The sequence below is a fragment of the Mixophyes fleayi genome, chromosome 5 (genome assembly GCF_038048845.1).
Source record: "Mixophyes fleayi isolate aMixFle1 chromosome 5, aMixFle1.hap1, whole genome shotgun sequence".
Taxonomy (NCBI): Eukaryota; Metazoa; Chordata; class Amphibia; order Anura; family Limnodynastidae; genus Mixophyes; species Mixophyes fleayi.
The window spans coordinates 52,081,305-52,095,757 of record NC_134406.1 but is presented as its reverse complement, the minus strand read 5'-3'; the positions used below and the strand labels follow the sequence as shown (position 1 = coordinate 52,095,757).

At 38.1% G+C, this 14,453-nt stretch overlaps 1 protein-coding gene across 1 annotated transcript in view; it reads right to left on the bottom strand.

Moving 5' to 3' along the window:
- Nucleotides 1–14,453, bottom strand: part of RAPGEF5 (Rap guanine nucleotide exchange factor 5) — a 178,221-nt gene that overhangs the window by 67,389 nt on the left and 96,379 nt on the right. Inside the window, exon 10 of the mRNA XM_075212192.1 lies at nucleotides 2,752–2,874. Within this exon, the coding sequence (XP_075068293.1) occupies nucleotides 2,752–2,874 (123 nt within the window). The remainder of the gene's footprint in view (nucleotides 1–2,751; nucleotides 2,875–14,453) is intronic.

Sequence of the window (14,453 nt, the reverse complement as noted above, 5' to 3'; positions counted from 1 at the left end):
AACACAGCAACAGCAAACATCGCAGCACTTTACAGAGGATGACATGTATCATGTGAAACCTCAGTTTACATTAGGTTATAGTTAATACATGAAACATATGTAGCCAAAAGTAGATGTTAAGCCCAGTAGACAGAAACGGACTACCAGACAGTTATAGAAGTTATTTTTGTCTCTCTTTCATTATTTAAAAACAAGAAATATACAAAAATGATGCAGTTCATCCCGGCAATAAGTGTGAAAACAAAGAAGCATTTGTTTGATCAAATATCAAGCTGACAAATAAGCCCCCACCCCACCCTCCATCAGAAAATTCATAGAAAAAATAAAAACTTTCAGCAACGCTCACAAGGACATATTTACATCAGTGTATTGATGATTAATGCTTTAAACATGCTTCTATAAAAAAAAGTCTTTTCAGCAGAAAAAGGATGTTAAACAGAATGTTGAATGTTTCAATAATGGCAAAACGAATGAACAAGGCTTTTCTATCAATGGTGTCTGGACTGAGATGGGAATGTGCCAAGACTTCATCTCTGCCTCAAAGAATGAATGAGAGACATAGAGCTGGGCATTAATCACAGCAAGGCCAAAACTGTTATCTCTCAAAAACACAGCTCAAATCATGTACTCGTGATAGGAAGGAAATGTACATAGGAAGACATGCAAGACACTATCAATATATAACATATTTCATAGCAGGTGCTGTGTAACCTAATATGGAGCAGTCTCCCAGCACTAGTCTTAAAACCACTGAATGTTCTTGATAAATGGCTCCCATTGGCAGGAGCTGATGGGCTAATAAGTAGCTACACACACACACACACACACACACACGGGGGATGAAAAGACAATGTATAAAGTATAAAACCACATTAAGAAAGATAACTATGTCACTTGTGTTGGAATTGTAAGACAATAGTTTTTAAAAGAATCTTTATAAAGGACCTGTCTTTTGGACAAAGTTTATTTAATGAATTAGGTAGTAAGAGGAGCCTAATTACAAAAAATATCCCCCCACCTCTGTTCACCTAAGATAGCACCTGAGAAGAAGAGCTAACCAGTGGGCAGCATGGCGCTGCTCTGCCTCTCCAATGCCACCTCCACCTGCTGTACTGTACTGCTCTGTCCACTAGACTAGAGAAGGGAACGCCTATGTGTAACAGTACAGACAGCAGTGGAGACAGCACTGCCCAGTAAACAATTAGTTTAAAGAGATTTTTACTGGATACATTTAGAAGTAAACTACTGTTATTATAACTACATAATCTCTGTTCCGAAGATAACAGAATCTCTCTATGGATACATTTAAAAATTAGGTTATATCCTCTTAGGGATGCATGTAGTAGTCTTCCCAAAATCTCCATCACTGAACGGATGACTAGATTGAGCACATGTTTAGAACTACCTAGAGAAATTCAGGTGATTTTGGGTCAAGCAAATGCATTGCTGGCTACACGCACTGCAAGATCGCAGCCGATATTGGGCAACTGGCTCAAGATCGCAGCATGCATGGTCAGAAAATAACTGCGATGATGATAATAAACACATCATAATCAATGGTCTCAATATCGAAGATAGTGATAAGAGCACTCGGAAGATGACCGCAGATCACTATCAGTGTGTGTGTGCGTTCATCTTCTGACCACACTAAGAGGACCCCGTCATGTGATGAAGCAATAAGGCCGTTCAGCGACTACATGAATCATTAGTCCTGATGTCCAGCCCTCCTGCCGAGTGGCGATAACGGTTTCGCTAGGCCAATAAATTATCGTTGTGTTATGACAACAGCATATTCTGGGTCACCACTGTGGTGTGTATCCATTTGCATATCTGTATTAATATCTACTTTGAAAAGACATCCACATTAGTCCATTTACACAGCGTGTAAATCACTTCTCATTTCGAAATGTAAAGGAGAAAAGGTTTAAAAAGCGTGGTTACATGACTTCTTAACATCAAAATGTACCTTTAGCCATATGTGATGTAATTTACAATACACTCAGTTGTAAAACTGTATTTAACTGCTCATGTGGCATTCTGAAGCTTATAACAAAATTTAGATGGATGGATTTAGGATAACAATATTTTATGCATATATTTTCCTAGACACATCCACATATTTTTGCCTGCCGCCATACAGGCCAAGCAACAACATCATAAAGCTGTGGAACATAAACACACAATATATGACATTGACAAAAAATTTCTACAAAAGTGGCATCTGTGGAAAATTACTTTCAGAAAAAAAGATACAATAAATCAGCAGTAAACTATTCTCCATTAGTGTCAATTATATCAATTATTTATTGTCTTTTAAGTCACAACATTGTGTGTGTTGTGGAGTAAGAACGTTCATCCTCAGCATACCCAAAACCGCAAAGGGCAACTTAGAGGGACAGGTCTGGTGTAACTGGAATCTACAACACTAGTGCAGCTGACAACACTTCTTGCAGGATTATGTCAGAAGACTCAAGTGCATTAAAATAAATCAATAATTTTCTTAGCCCTCATCACCTGAGAGGGAGAAATCTTTTCCATCAGTGACTTATTTTACTTAGTGAAAAAGCATGCACTTAAAACCATAGTTTTCCCCCCAAAGTCAAGAAAGTAAGTCAGCTGTTTTGCTTTAGGTAAAAATACCTGTGAACAACGGTTATTTTCATAGGGTAAAAAAATCTGCATTCATGCACGAAGCTTGTATACATTTATCTGTATAAGTATTCAATAAGCAAAGCTGCTACAAAGACCTACTTGTGGCTTCTTGTCAGGTAGCTTAGCCGCTGATGGCAGGATCTGATTGTCACGGGCCAGCTTCTGTACAAAATCGATGCGTCTGAAATCTTCTCGTCCATGCAGCTTGCACATAACCCCGGCCTTGAGGGTTGGGGAAAGAGCAAATAAGTACTTAAATCCACAGTCCCAGGACATGGCATTCACTTAAGAGTCATAATATATTTTGCACCAGTTTAAACAAATCCAATATCTAAGAACACAAGTTTCATGTATCAGTATGTCAGCTGAGTGCTGGATCTGGTAACAGTAGGACGCTGCCCTAAATCCCAGTCCACTATGTGTGCGACTGATATGCTGACTTTTTGTTTGTTCCTCTCCACCTATTTCCTGTTACATAGGAGAATTGTAGCAAGAGGTTAAAAACCCATGGGAAAGCTGGACAGGAACAAATGCGACATTGGATAAAGTGAAGTAGACTTGTCATTCCTAAAAATAACATTGTAGCACCTCCTTTTCATCTGCTTGAGTCCTTGGCCCTGAACACAAAACAAGTTGCCCAGTGATTACAGGGATGCTACATGAACCAGTACACTACTTCATTTACAAAATTAATCTTTTGAGTTCAACTTTACAGTGAGCTTAAAACCAAGCTTCAAACATTAGTTTTCTACGGCTTCTGTAACTGAATTGCAATAAAATGCCGCTAAAACAATCCTGGCTATGTATCCCTTGCTATGTTTACACAAATCCATCAATGTAATGGTCAGGTTTATTTGCCTTTTATTTTCCATCACTTTAATCTTTGTACCTGAAAGATCTCTTTTCTTGTTTTGTATCAGCCACTTTATTATAGATGTTCATTTTAAAGAACAGAATAAAATGCAAATAAGGTAAAGCATAATAATATAGATTACCTTTCATACAAAATAGAAAATTGTCAGGAATGAGTAATGTATTAGCTTTGTAAAGATGTTTGGCTGACCGACCACTGTATGTACTTTTTCCTTACTCTGTAGATTCCAACAATAACCTCAGCACTAACACACAATAGAGGCGATATAATATGTATTGTATAAAATATTGCATAAAACTGATATGTATGAAAACCAGTTTTAACTTCCTAGAGACAGTACTCAAATTCCAGGATAAAACAGGGACGTCTGGTTGTCTGTTAAAGAATATGGGTTACATACATTAAGGATCATTCACAAAAGTAGAGCACAACATTTTTGGGTGATGTCACATGCTTAGGTCTGATGATGCACTCCACGTTTTACATGCTAAACATATGGATTTGCAGGCCAAGGTGGAGGTCTCTGTGGAAGTGCAAACATTTAAACGGTCTGACTGGTATTATTTGCCAAGTGCAGATTAGGTAAAAATCTCACCTAATATTATATAGAAGTGCAGAAATCTCCCCCCGTTCAAAAGGACCTTGAATCCTCTAACAAATTTGAGTTCTATTTATAATGGGATGCAGTTGCACTTCTGTAGGAAGACACATTTCTAACATGAATTCGACCAAAGTAAGAGACCATCTTTAAATGTGCAAAAGGGACACACATAATAAGCCTGGGGTTTAGTTGTCCCCAATTTACAAAAATATTATCAAGCAATGCATCTTACTTAATGTGTTTTATGGCAACCTACGACACACATCGAATCAGACCTTCAGCGATTATACTAAGGAGTTGTCCAAAATGAAGATCAACTTAGCTAAGTCTTCGATATCTGTTTGACTGAAAGATAATTCTTACAAGATTTTCTACAGAAGATACAGGGTTCCCAACCACATTTGGTGAATCTTCTCTGATGACTCGGATGTTTGTTGGTGAGCCTGTGGCTAGTGAGGTACCCTGCTTCATATTTGGTGGTCCTGCCCAGAACTACTTCCACATTGGCAGAAGGTTTACTCTCTCATTGAATCCATAACCGATGTCCATATGCCAGACTCAGCGCTATGCTCACTATTGGCCAGACCTATCCATGATACCCTTTTCCCCACAGGGAAACTAATCAGACACATTTTTAATGCGGAAAAAGTCTTATAGCAGCTTAATGGAAAAATGTCTTGCCGCCTTCTTCCATATAAAGCAAATTGTCCATGTATCATATGGATAGTGTCACGACCACCTTGCATAATACCCCCGCCATCTTTCAAAATGGACTCCTTGGACAAGCTTCTATGAAGTTGAACCTCCAATGTCCACTGGATAATCTCATTAGGCTGCTCCTTCCCTTTCCAACTCACCCCTCAGCGACTTTCCTCTTCCCCTCTACATCCCCTTCCCTTCTTTACAACATGTCAGACATACCCATTTTCTCACCTGAATCTTTGAATATATCTCCATACTTTACCCCCCCCCCCCCCCTCATTCTTGCCCCTATGATTGCTTCCCCATAAACTGGCATTAGAATGTTCTTTGTTTGCATCATTGTACTGTATTTTACAGATTTGTTTGGATATGTCTACATGCATTCACTGCAGCTCAAAAAAAAATATAATAAAAAAAATAAAGAAAGTCCTGATGTCCACTCACTCTCATGATAGTGAAACACCTCCTCTGGCGTTATGTTAGTCCGCCTCCTAGTGACTGCATCCGATGCGTCACTTGGATGACACTTCGAGCCGTGGCGTGGGCCTCGCAAGAAGAAAGAGGCAGTGATGCATGTGGCCGTGTCACCTTTGTAGGAATGGCTGAGCAGTATTAGCTCTAATTTTGTAACCACAACTGCTACTATTTTAAGAACTGTGTTGGTGGAGTAAAGGAGCTCCATATTATTTGCAACCCATGAACCATACACAGTGACAGAGTGACATCTGGTTCCAATTAATTAAAGACATATGTAAAACCATACAGAGCAGTATTTTAAAAGAAAAATGTAAATTTGATATTAATGATGGTGGTGGTGTTAAAGTTATAGTAGGATGGACTTTGAAGCTACGTTTTTACCATTTCCTCCCTGCGTATCCGCCAACCTGCAAAACTAGGTGCAGATTGATTTGACAGATTTTTTCCAAAGACTGAGAAACAGGCATGCACTTGAAATCCACTAGGTGTAAAGAAGATGCACATCCACACTGAAGACGTCTACAACGTTATAAGGGTTTTTTTATGCCAATATATATATTGTAGTTATAGACCAAAAGGTTCATATTTGTAAATTATATCCCCTTACTACTACTGTTTTTTTAGTTAGATGTACTCCAGACTGTATCTAACATTATCTGCACAATAAAAATTGTTTTCTGGGGCTTGGTAGATCTGTATCATTTGCCCCACATTAGTGGCCAAATCGTTTTTTGTGCTGTGGATCAAATCAAATGATGTTGATATATGGCATGGTAGTGGGGTGGGCATTTTATGTTACAGTTACTATACAAACTGTTAGAAAGTATTTCTAACAAATTAAAAAAAAAGAAAAGACAATCTTTATGGGAGCAGCTATGGTGGGGACTAATCTCTGGTCTCCCTGGTGTAAACAATGGATATACTTAGCCTTCCCCTCACACCGGAAACAAAGCGTACATGAAAAAGTTTGGAGATTAGAGCTGGTTGCCCTATTCTGGCTACACCTAGTGCAGTGTGGAACTCTTATACAATTGAACTAAAGTTCATGACAGAACTCAGGATTGCAGAGTCCCAGTGATGGACATCATCGATGTGCAAAACAGTTCCGTAAATATGGTTTAAATTGCATCACAGAGTAGTAAAACCAATCTGTGATACATTTTGGCAAGTGGTTTTAGTAAACTTGTGCTGCAATACACTGTGGATCCACTTTATCAACTTCGAAAGAGGACACCAGTGTCATACAACATAGAATTTGCAGGTTCGCAGTTTTTCATTTACATATTCTTAATTTATTAGACTTGATGTGACAAAGCAGAACAGTAACCCAGTATATTCATTCTACTGTCCATATAGGGCAACAAATAGAAAGCTTCTTTATAACAAGTACAATGATGATCTGTTTTATAATTAGCAAATAAAAATGTATGCTAATTATTACTTTTCCGCCTGATAATCAATGCAGAGTTCTTAATCTATGAAGAACTGGTTCAGAAGACATTTACCAAGGGAAATTACTGTGATTGATCAATTTTATGAAATCAATAGAGCTGCCATCCACAGCAGTCTGAGCAAATATCAGACCAGGAACTGCTGAATGTTATTGGACTTAACTAGAAAACTGATCTATAATGGTACCTACTGCATATAGCTTAGGGTCGCAGTGTCTGAGGAACTTCAGAACACACAGACAGGAGTCAAACTGGGGCCACGAAGGAAAGTTTAAGTGCACCAGTTGTAGTTATACTGCAATAACTGCTACAAACATTAAACTCAACTTCTATGATAATCTGGCTCAATGTGAAGGTGCTTTGTGGTAAAAGCTGAGAGTGAATACTATTTCATGATAATATTTATGAGCCGTTTCTTTTAAATAAACAAAAAAAGGCAGCTGTACTATATTTTGCACATGGACTTCTTCGCTGCCTGCTTCCATATTTCTAATGAAAATTATTCCATGAGTAAATAGGCTGATATCACAAACTACAAACTTCAGTGTTATATCAAATCTAACATTTGCAATTTATGAGAATGGGACAGAAGAAATGTCAAACTTTAACAGTAGTTCAATTTCAAAACATGTCATACTAAACTAACATTATTGTTTGTTCTACAGTATAAGGAAAAAAATACAAACGGAAAGACAATTTTAATTAAGGTAAGATTACAGAAAGTGAACTCCGTATCAATCGATAACATCTTTAAGACACTCTCTTTCCAGAACATCACATTTACAGATAAATGCCTACAGATAACCATCTTCACTTCCACTGTAGCATGAATTCACCTTCACAACAGACGTCATCAGACACTTAAGGGCATGGATAGAACAAATCACAACTATACTCTGAGACTTATTATATTGCAAAGAAAACTCCGTCTGGAATATCTCATTTTTACTTACTAAAAATAAATCCTAACCAAATCTAATTATTTTGTTTCTTTTCTCTGGTTTCAGTTCTTAAAACACATTAGGTATACAGGCAATCTTCTAAAGAATCTGTACATCAAAGATGATTGTACAGCTGGACACACGTTACATTCTGTTAATATAAGAAGCTAAACTTTATCACCGCTTCACTTATAAATGCAGCCTAAACGGTCTCAAACATAAATATACACCGGTTTACCAATAAACATGAGTACCAAAAAGAATATGAAACCCCTTTAAGCGCAAATATCATCTCCTAAAAAGGGAATACTTATATTTCGGCGTGATGCTTTTTCTTAGGTATCTGATTTCAATACGTCTCCAATGAAAAAGACCCTCAACAGGGTCATATTTACATAGAAAATAGAAGAAATGTACAATAGTGTAATGCTATAGAGATTTGAGTGATGTACAATCTGTTTACAAATGGCAAAAGTTAAAAGTTCATTTAATATCCAATAAAATGAACAGTAGTCCCCAACTTGCTGCCCCCCGATGTCAGGCTACTCATAAGACAGAGGCAAAGTATGAGTCTAGGACACAGATCTTTAGGCTTCTTCTGTTTGTATCAGTTTTTTAACCAACCGTCCTACTTCACTCCAACCACTGCTTTATTTTTCACAACCAGTCTCTCTCCCAGTCCGTCTTAACTTCTGAAATAGTGCTGAAATATGTCCTTTTCATACACAAGATGCATCTTATTCTCACATCTCACACCTTGACTACCTCCTCCTATCTGGCATTGCCCTCATTCATGTATTCACACCTCAATCCATCTTAATAGCCGCGGCAGGACAGACCTTCATACATTTCAAATTTCATCTCCATATGAGATCATGTGGGAGAGTATTTTACCAGTTCTTTATATAGCACCTACATATTACTCAGCTCTTTACAGAGAATATTTAATCATTTATATCAGTCCATTCCCCAGTGGAGCTTACAATCTATATTTTCTACCACATGGGCAAACACCCCAGGGTTACATTTTGTCAATTAACCTACCGGCATGTCTTATTGAAGGAAACCCATGCAAACACCGCGAGAACGCACAAACTTCATACAGATAGGGCCCTGGTTTGAGTCGAACCAATAACTCCAGTGCTGTAAGGTAACAATGCTAACCACTGTGCCACAATGCTCCTCTCCTGATCTCCGATAACTCAGTCTCAACCTGCCTACAAAAAGTCTCCCATGCCACTACCCATTTATGGAATCCCTACTAGTCCTGATCAGACTCTCCCATGGCCTTTAAATCTTTAAACACTCTCTGAAACACCCGCCATCTTTTTATTAGAGCTTACTCGACTCACACCTATACTACGAACAATGGTACACACAATCTGTAGCAATCTCCACTCTGAGCTACATCCACTCCTCACAGCCCTGTGTTTTCATGTATAAATTTATTTTGCCTATCTTGTATGCCACTATTTTATGTATGGAACATACACACAACATTTTTTTAAAAACACATATGTATGGCCCAAATATAGGGACTCTCATTGTTTAGAGTAGGACCATCCTATATGCAAAAGCGCCTTGGCGTGGCAGGATGGCTTAAACATACATTTGCAAATGTGTGCAACAAAGACTTTTGCATTTTTATCTACAGTAGAAATGGCAGATCTGTTGCTGGCTATAGCAGTGTGCTGGGGAAAAAATGTTGTGTGTATGTTCCTTGCAGGATAACCCCACCCTTTCAGCACCTGTTATGGCCTATAAATTGATTTGAGCAGCTTCCACTTTTGTATTTGTCTGAGAGGCATGTTGGTGTCAGTAGCTGAGGGGGAGTGCTGACATTGGATTGCTATTTGGAGGCTTCTGGGGTACCTCTTTGGTAAGTTAGCTCTCAATTTAAAAACACATATGTATGGCCCAAATATAGGGACTCTCATTGTTTAGAGTAGGACCATCCTATATGCAAAAGCGCCTTGGCGTGGCAGGATGGCTTAAACATACATTTGCAAATGTGTGCAACAAAGACTTTTGCATTTTTATCTACAGTAGAAATGGCAGATCTGTTGCTGGCTATAGCAGTGTGCTGGGGAAAAAATGTTGTGTGTATGTTCCTTGCAGGATAACCCCACCCTTTCAGCACCTGTTATGGCCTATAAATTGATTTGAGCAGCTTCCACTTTTGTATTTGTCTGAGAGGCATGTTGGTGTCAGTAGCTGAGGGGGAGTGCTGACATTGGATTGCTATTTGGAGGCTTCTGGGGTACCTCTTTGGTAAGTTAGCTCTCAATTTAAAAACACATATGTATGGCCCAAATATAGGGACTCTCATTGTTTAGAGTAGGACCATCCTATATGCAAAAGCGCCTTGGCGTGGCAGGATGGCTTAAACATACATTTGCAAATGTGTGCAACAAAGACTTTTGCATTTTTATCTACAGTAGAAATGGCAGATCTGTTGCTGGCTATAGCAGTGTGCTGGGGAAAAAATGTTGTGTGTATGTTCCTTGCAGGATAACCCCACCCTTTCAGCACCTGTTATGGCCTATAAATTGATTTGAGCAGCTTCCACTTTTGTACTATTTTATGTATGCCCCATTTCCTCCACTGTCCAGTGTTGTGGACCATTGTGGCACCTTACAAATCAACAATGATAATAACAAACACTGTAATGCAATGGTACTATTACAATCTAACCCTCCTAGAATTGTGCTTAAATGGTGCACATGCACAAATGTTTGTTTTGTCAGATCAAAGTTGCTGTATGCAAAACAATTGTCTGTTTTTTTCTGTCTAAAATGATTAGATTTAAAACAAGCAGATTGTAATATGTGTACCTCAATTGTATATCCATGTGATTTGTAAAGAAACCCAATCATTCATTCTAATAACAAAAAGTACATGAGTGTGGCAAGCTTTATATGCACCCCGCATTGTTTTACTAAGTAAAGCTGTCATGGCCAGCAGATAGGATTATCTTTTTTATATACAACCAATGGTTGAAGTGGGGGTGTAGAAGTGGGTATGCCATACTGCCACTATTATAAAACTGTCAAATTCCATACACTTATAGTCCTATTACATTTTTCAAATCGCCACTTCTAAATTTCCACTTCAACAACTGTATACAACCTTAGCAAACAATAAAAGCCATAAGTTGTCACTTGACCGTGGGCAAAGATCCACAACCAGGGGGTAAATGTATCAAGCTGAGAGTTTTCCGGCGGGTTTAAAAAAGCCAATCAGATTCTAGCTATCATTTATTTAGTACATTCTACAAAATGATAGCTAAAATATGATTGGTTGCTATAGGCAACATCTCCACTTTTCAAACCCGCCGGAAAACTCTCAGCTTGATACATTTACCCCCAGGTGTATCACAAGGCTACAGTTTATTACCTTTTCAAGGTGGCATAACAACAACAAAAAAAAAAAAGCACAAATGAACCAAAATTGCATAAGCTATATTCTTTTAGGGATTGCTTTATACCAGCTTTGTAACTAGGATTACTGTTTAAACTAAGGGTTCGGCTGCTAAAATAATCTTTGTGCTAGTGTTAAAGCCAGAGGTTATTATGATTTTAAACTACTTCAATGACTAAGAAATAGGACAAGCAAAAGTAGTAAAGAGGGAATAAAGCCAATTTTTACCATTAATGTCTATGAAAGCCTGTGCATTAAGAAGTTATAAAATATAAGAAATCACATACTGATTTATACTTAAAGGGGATAAAAATCCTGGCAATGAGTACATTTGGTGGGGAGGCCTGGCAGCAGGTTGTGTCTGGCTAAAGAGGAAGTGACATGCTTGGACGGAGGCATTGTTCACATGTAACTAATTCTATCCAACCTGTTGCTTTATCCTTCAGCAAAAGCAAACATTGGTTAGGACAGTGGTACTCTGCTTTCTTGCATTATTCTGCAGATATAGATCTTGTGATTAATTTGCAGTCTACTAGGTAACAGAGACACTGCAGAGACTGTTGTAGTTTGGTGGATTCATACAATGAGGCATCGTCAGCTATGTAACTGCAAGCATAACGGTCGTGCATTTAAGATTTTTTTTCTCTCAATATATTTTCACCACTTTAAAACACTTTTCATATTTGTCAGGGTGACTATAGTGGTTTTTAATAGAAGGTGGTGGAAATACTGAAACTTTTTTTGGTTTTTAACAAAACTGCATTATAAAGCCAGGCTAAACCTGAACAATGTATCTTATCTATGTGCTTCATATAAGAAACGTTTAATTTTTGCCATTAGTTTATTTTTCATTATTGTATCAAGTGACTCATGACACTTTAAAACAAAGAATTTTCTTGATTCTTAGGTTTCCACAAGGATAGATCTTCTTTACCATCTGTTTCATGTAATTATATGTCATTTGTTTGTATCATGATCATTTCAATTTACAGTGCTGCATAATATTTTGGAACCTTATAAATAAAAGCCAATAAACATAAAAATACATAAATAAATACAAACAACAATAGAGACCTTCAAGACAAGATTTAGTAATGCTGGCCATAAGCACTGCAATATCGCAACAGACATCAGGCGATAGGATAATTATCAGGCAACCAGGTCGTTTTTTAGACAATCAAAATTGTGTGTAGTGATAGGTACTCCGCTCACACCACCCTTCATCGTCATTTAAATGGTAAGCTTTATTGAAACAATGGAAACATAGCTGTACCTAGCAGACCCCTTGACTCCAGCTAGTGGGGGGGGGGGCACCTTTGAAAAATATTTTTGTAGGTGTAGTGCAGTGTTAATAACTTCTAACTTCTAATGTAAATGATTACAGTGAGAAAGGACAGCAAATAAAGCAGGATGTGAAGTCTCGCAACTAAAGGAAGTTTCCACTGCCAGGATACACTTTCTGAACAAACACTATTTATGGTCAAGCACCGCACAGGAAATGCTTTTCCATACACCGTCATAGAGAAAAGTAACGTGACTTATGGATAAGGAGAGGAATTCTCGAACTGAAAAATAAGCAGTCGTATGTGAAGGTTTTCCACTTCCTTTTACATTTCTGGTGAAATTTAAAAAGAAAACACAAAGCAATCGGTAACGTAACTGTGTAAACACCATACTTGCCAACTCTCCCGGAATATCTGGGAGACTCCCGCATTTCGGGTGAGTCTCACGGACTCCCGGGAGAGTGTGGCAATCTCCCGCATCTGCCCACTTAGAATTGGGCAGAATTAGGGCCAAACTGCTGCGATTCTCCGGGAATCGCACCATTTGGCCCCGCCTCCTGTTGTAAAATGACGCGTTTTGCGTCAATACGTCACCGGTCCAAAATGACGCAATTTTGGAGCCCAGCACGCCCACCTGCCCCAAGTATGGTAAACACTAGAGGGCATTTGGAACGATCTTCCACGTTCCATCAGGTTAGCATCTACTCTCAAAGGCTCAAGCGTGCCCTTAAGACTCATTTCTTTATTCAAGTCTATCAGTCCTCCTAACTTTCTTGTCCTGGCTCTCTCCCCTAGTTAGTACCACCCTTTATGTGTCTCCCCCTCCCTTTAGGTTGTTAGCTATCATGAGCAGGGCCCTCTTTCCTTGTGTGCTCCTTCTACTGTTCCTTCACCCTCTGTACCTCTTGGCCTGCTTCGCTAGCCCTGTTTTCCCTGTTTTATTAATCTTCGGCCTTCTTCTTGCTGATTTCTACTATCCCTTTCACTATCTGTCAGATATAATCTGATTTGCTTTACCCTGTCACCTGTGTTTGTATATATTTGTGTATCATGTTGTGTCTTGGTTCTGTATATGTAATGTACGGCGCTGCGGACCCTTTGTGGCGCCTTATAAGTCAAAGATAATAATAATAATAATAATAATAAAAACTGGCGTACAGGTAACTGAGTTACAGTACCTTTCACATACACAAACAATAATAACCAATGCTGTAATGTAATGGCACAATTAGAATCTAGCCATCCTAAACATGGCGCAAACACTACAAATGTCTTTGTTTTGTCAGATCAAAACTGTTGTATTTGAAACAACAGCCTGTTTTTTTTTTTCTGTCTAAAATGATTAGACTGAAAATGAGCCGATTGTAATATATGTGTACCTCAATTGTTATCTATGTGATTTGTACAGATTCAAATCATTAAAAAAAGAAATAAATTGCACAGGTGTGGCCAGTTTTATATACATCCCACATAGTTTTACTAATTGAAGCTTTCCTGGCCAGCAGATACGTTTATCTTTTTAAATACAAACTTTGCAAACAACAAAAGACACTGTAATAAGGGCCTTTTAAATGACTTGAATACATAAATGGAAGTTCCTCAATCGGTTTATAGATTGAAATGGTTACTTGACCCTGGACAAAGATGCATAAAAAGAAAGAAAAAACACAAATAAGGCACAATTCTACCAATATAACCCAAACTGTGCACTCTGGCTTCCAGAATTCTTTTAGGGATTGCTTTATACTAGCTTTGGCTAGGACTATGGTTACAGTTTAAACTTCAACTAGGGTTTGGGCTGCTAGGAATAATATTAGTGCCAGTGTTAAAGCCCGGGGGTTATTTTGATTTTAAACTATCTTAATACTAAGGAATAGGACATGTAAAAGTAGCAAAGAGCGAATAAAGTCAATTTTTTTCCATTAATGCTAATCAAAATCTAGCCCTCACTTTTCTACTACTGAATGCAAAATGTCTTGTTGCTATGGGTTTCGTATTCCACAAAATTATCTTCTCACAAATCACAAATGTAAAGCAGACATCATTTTTTCA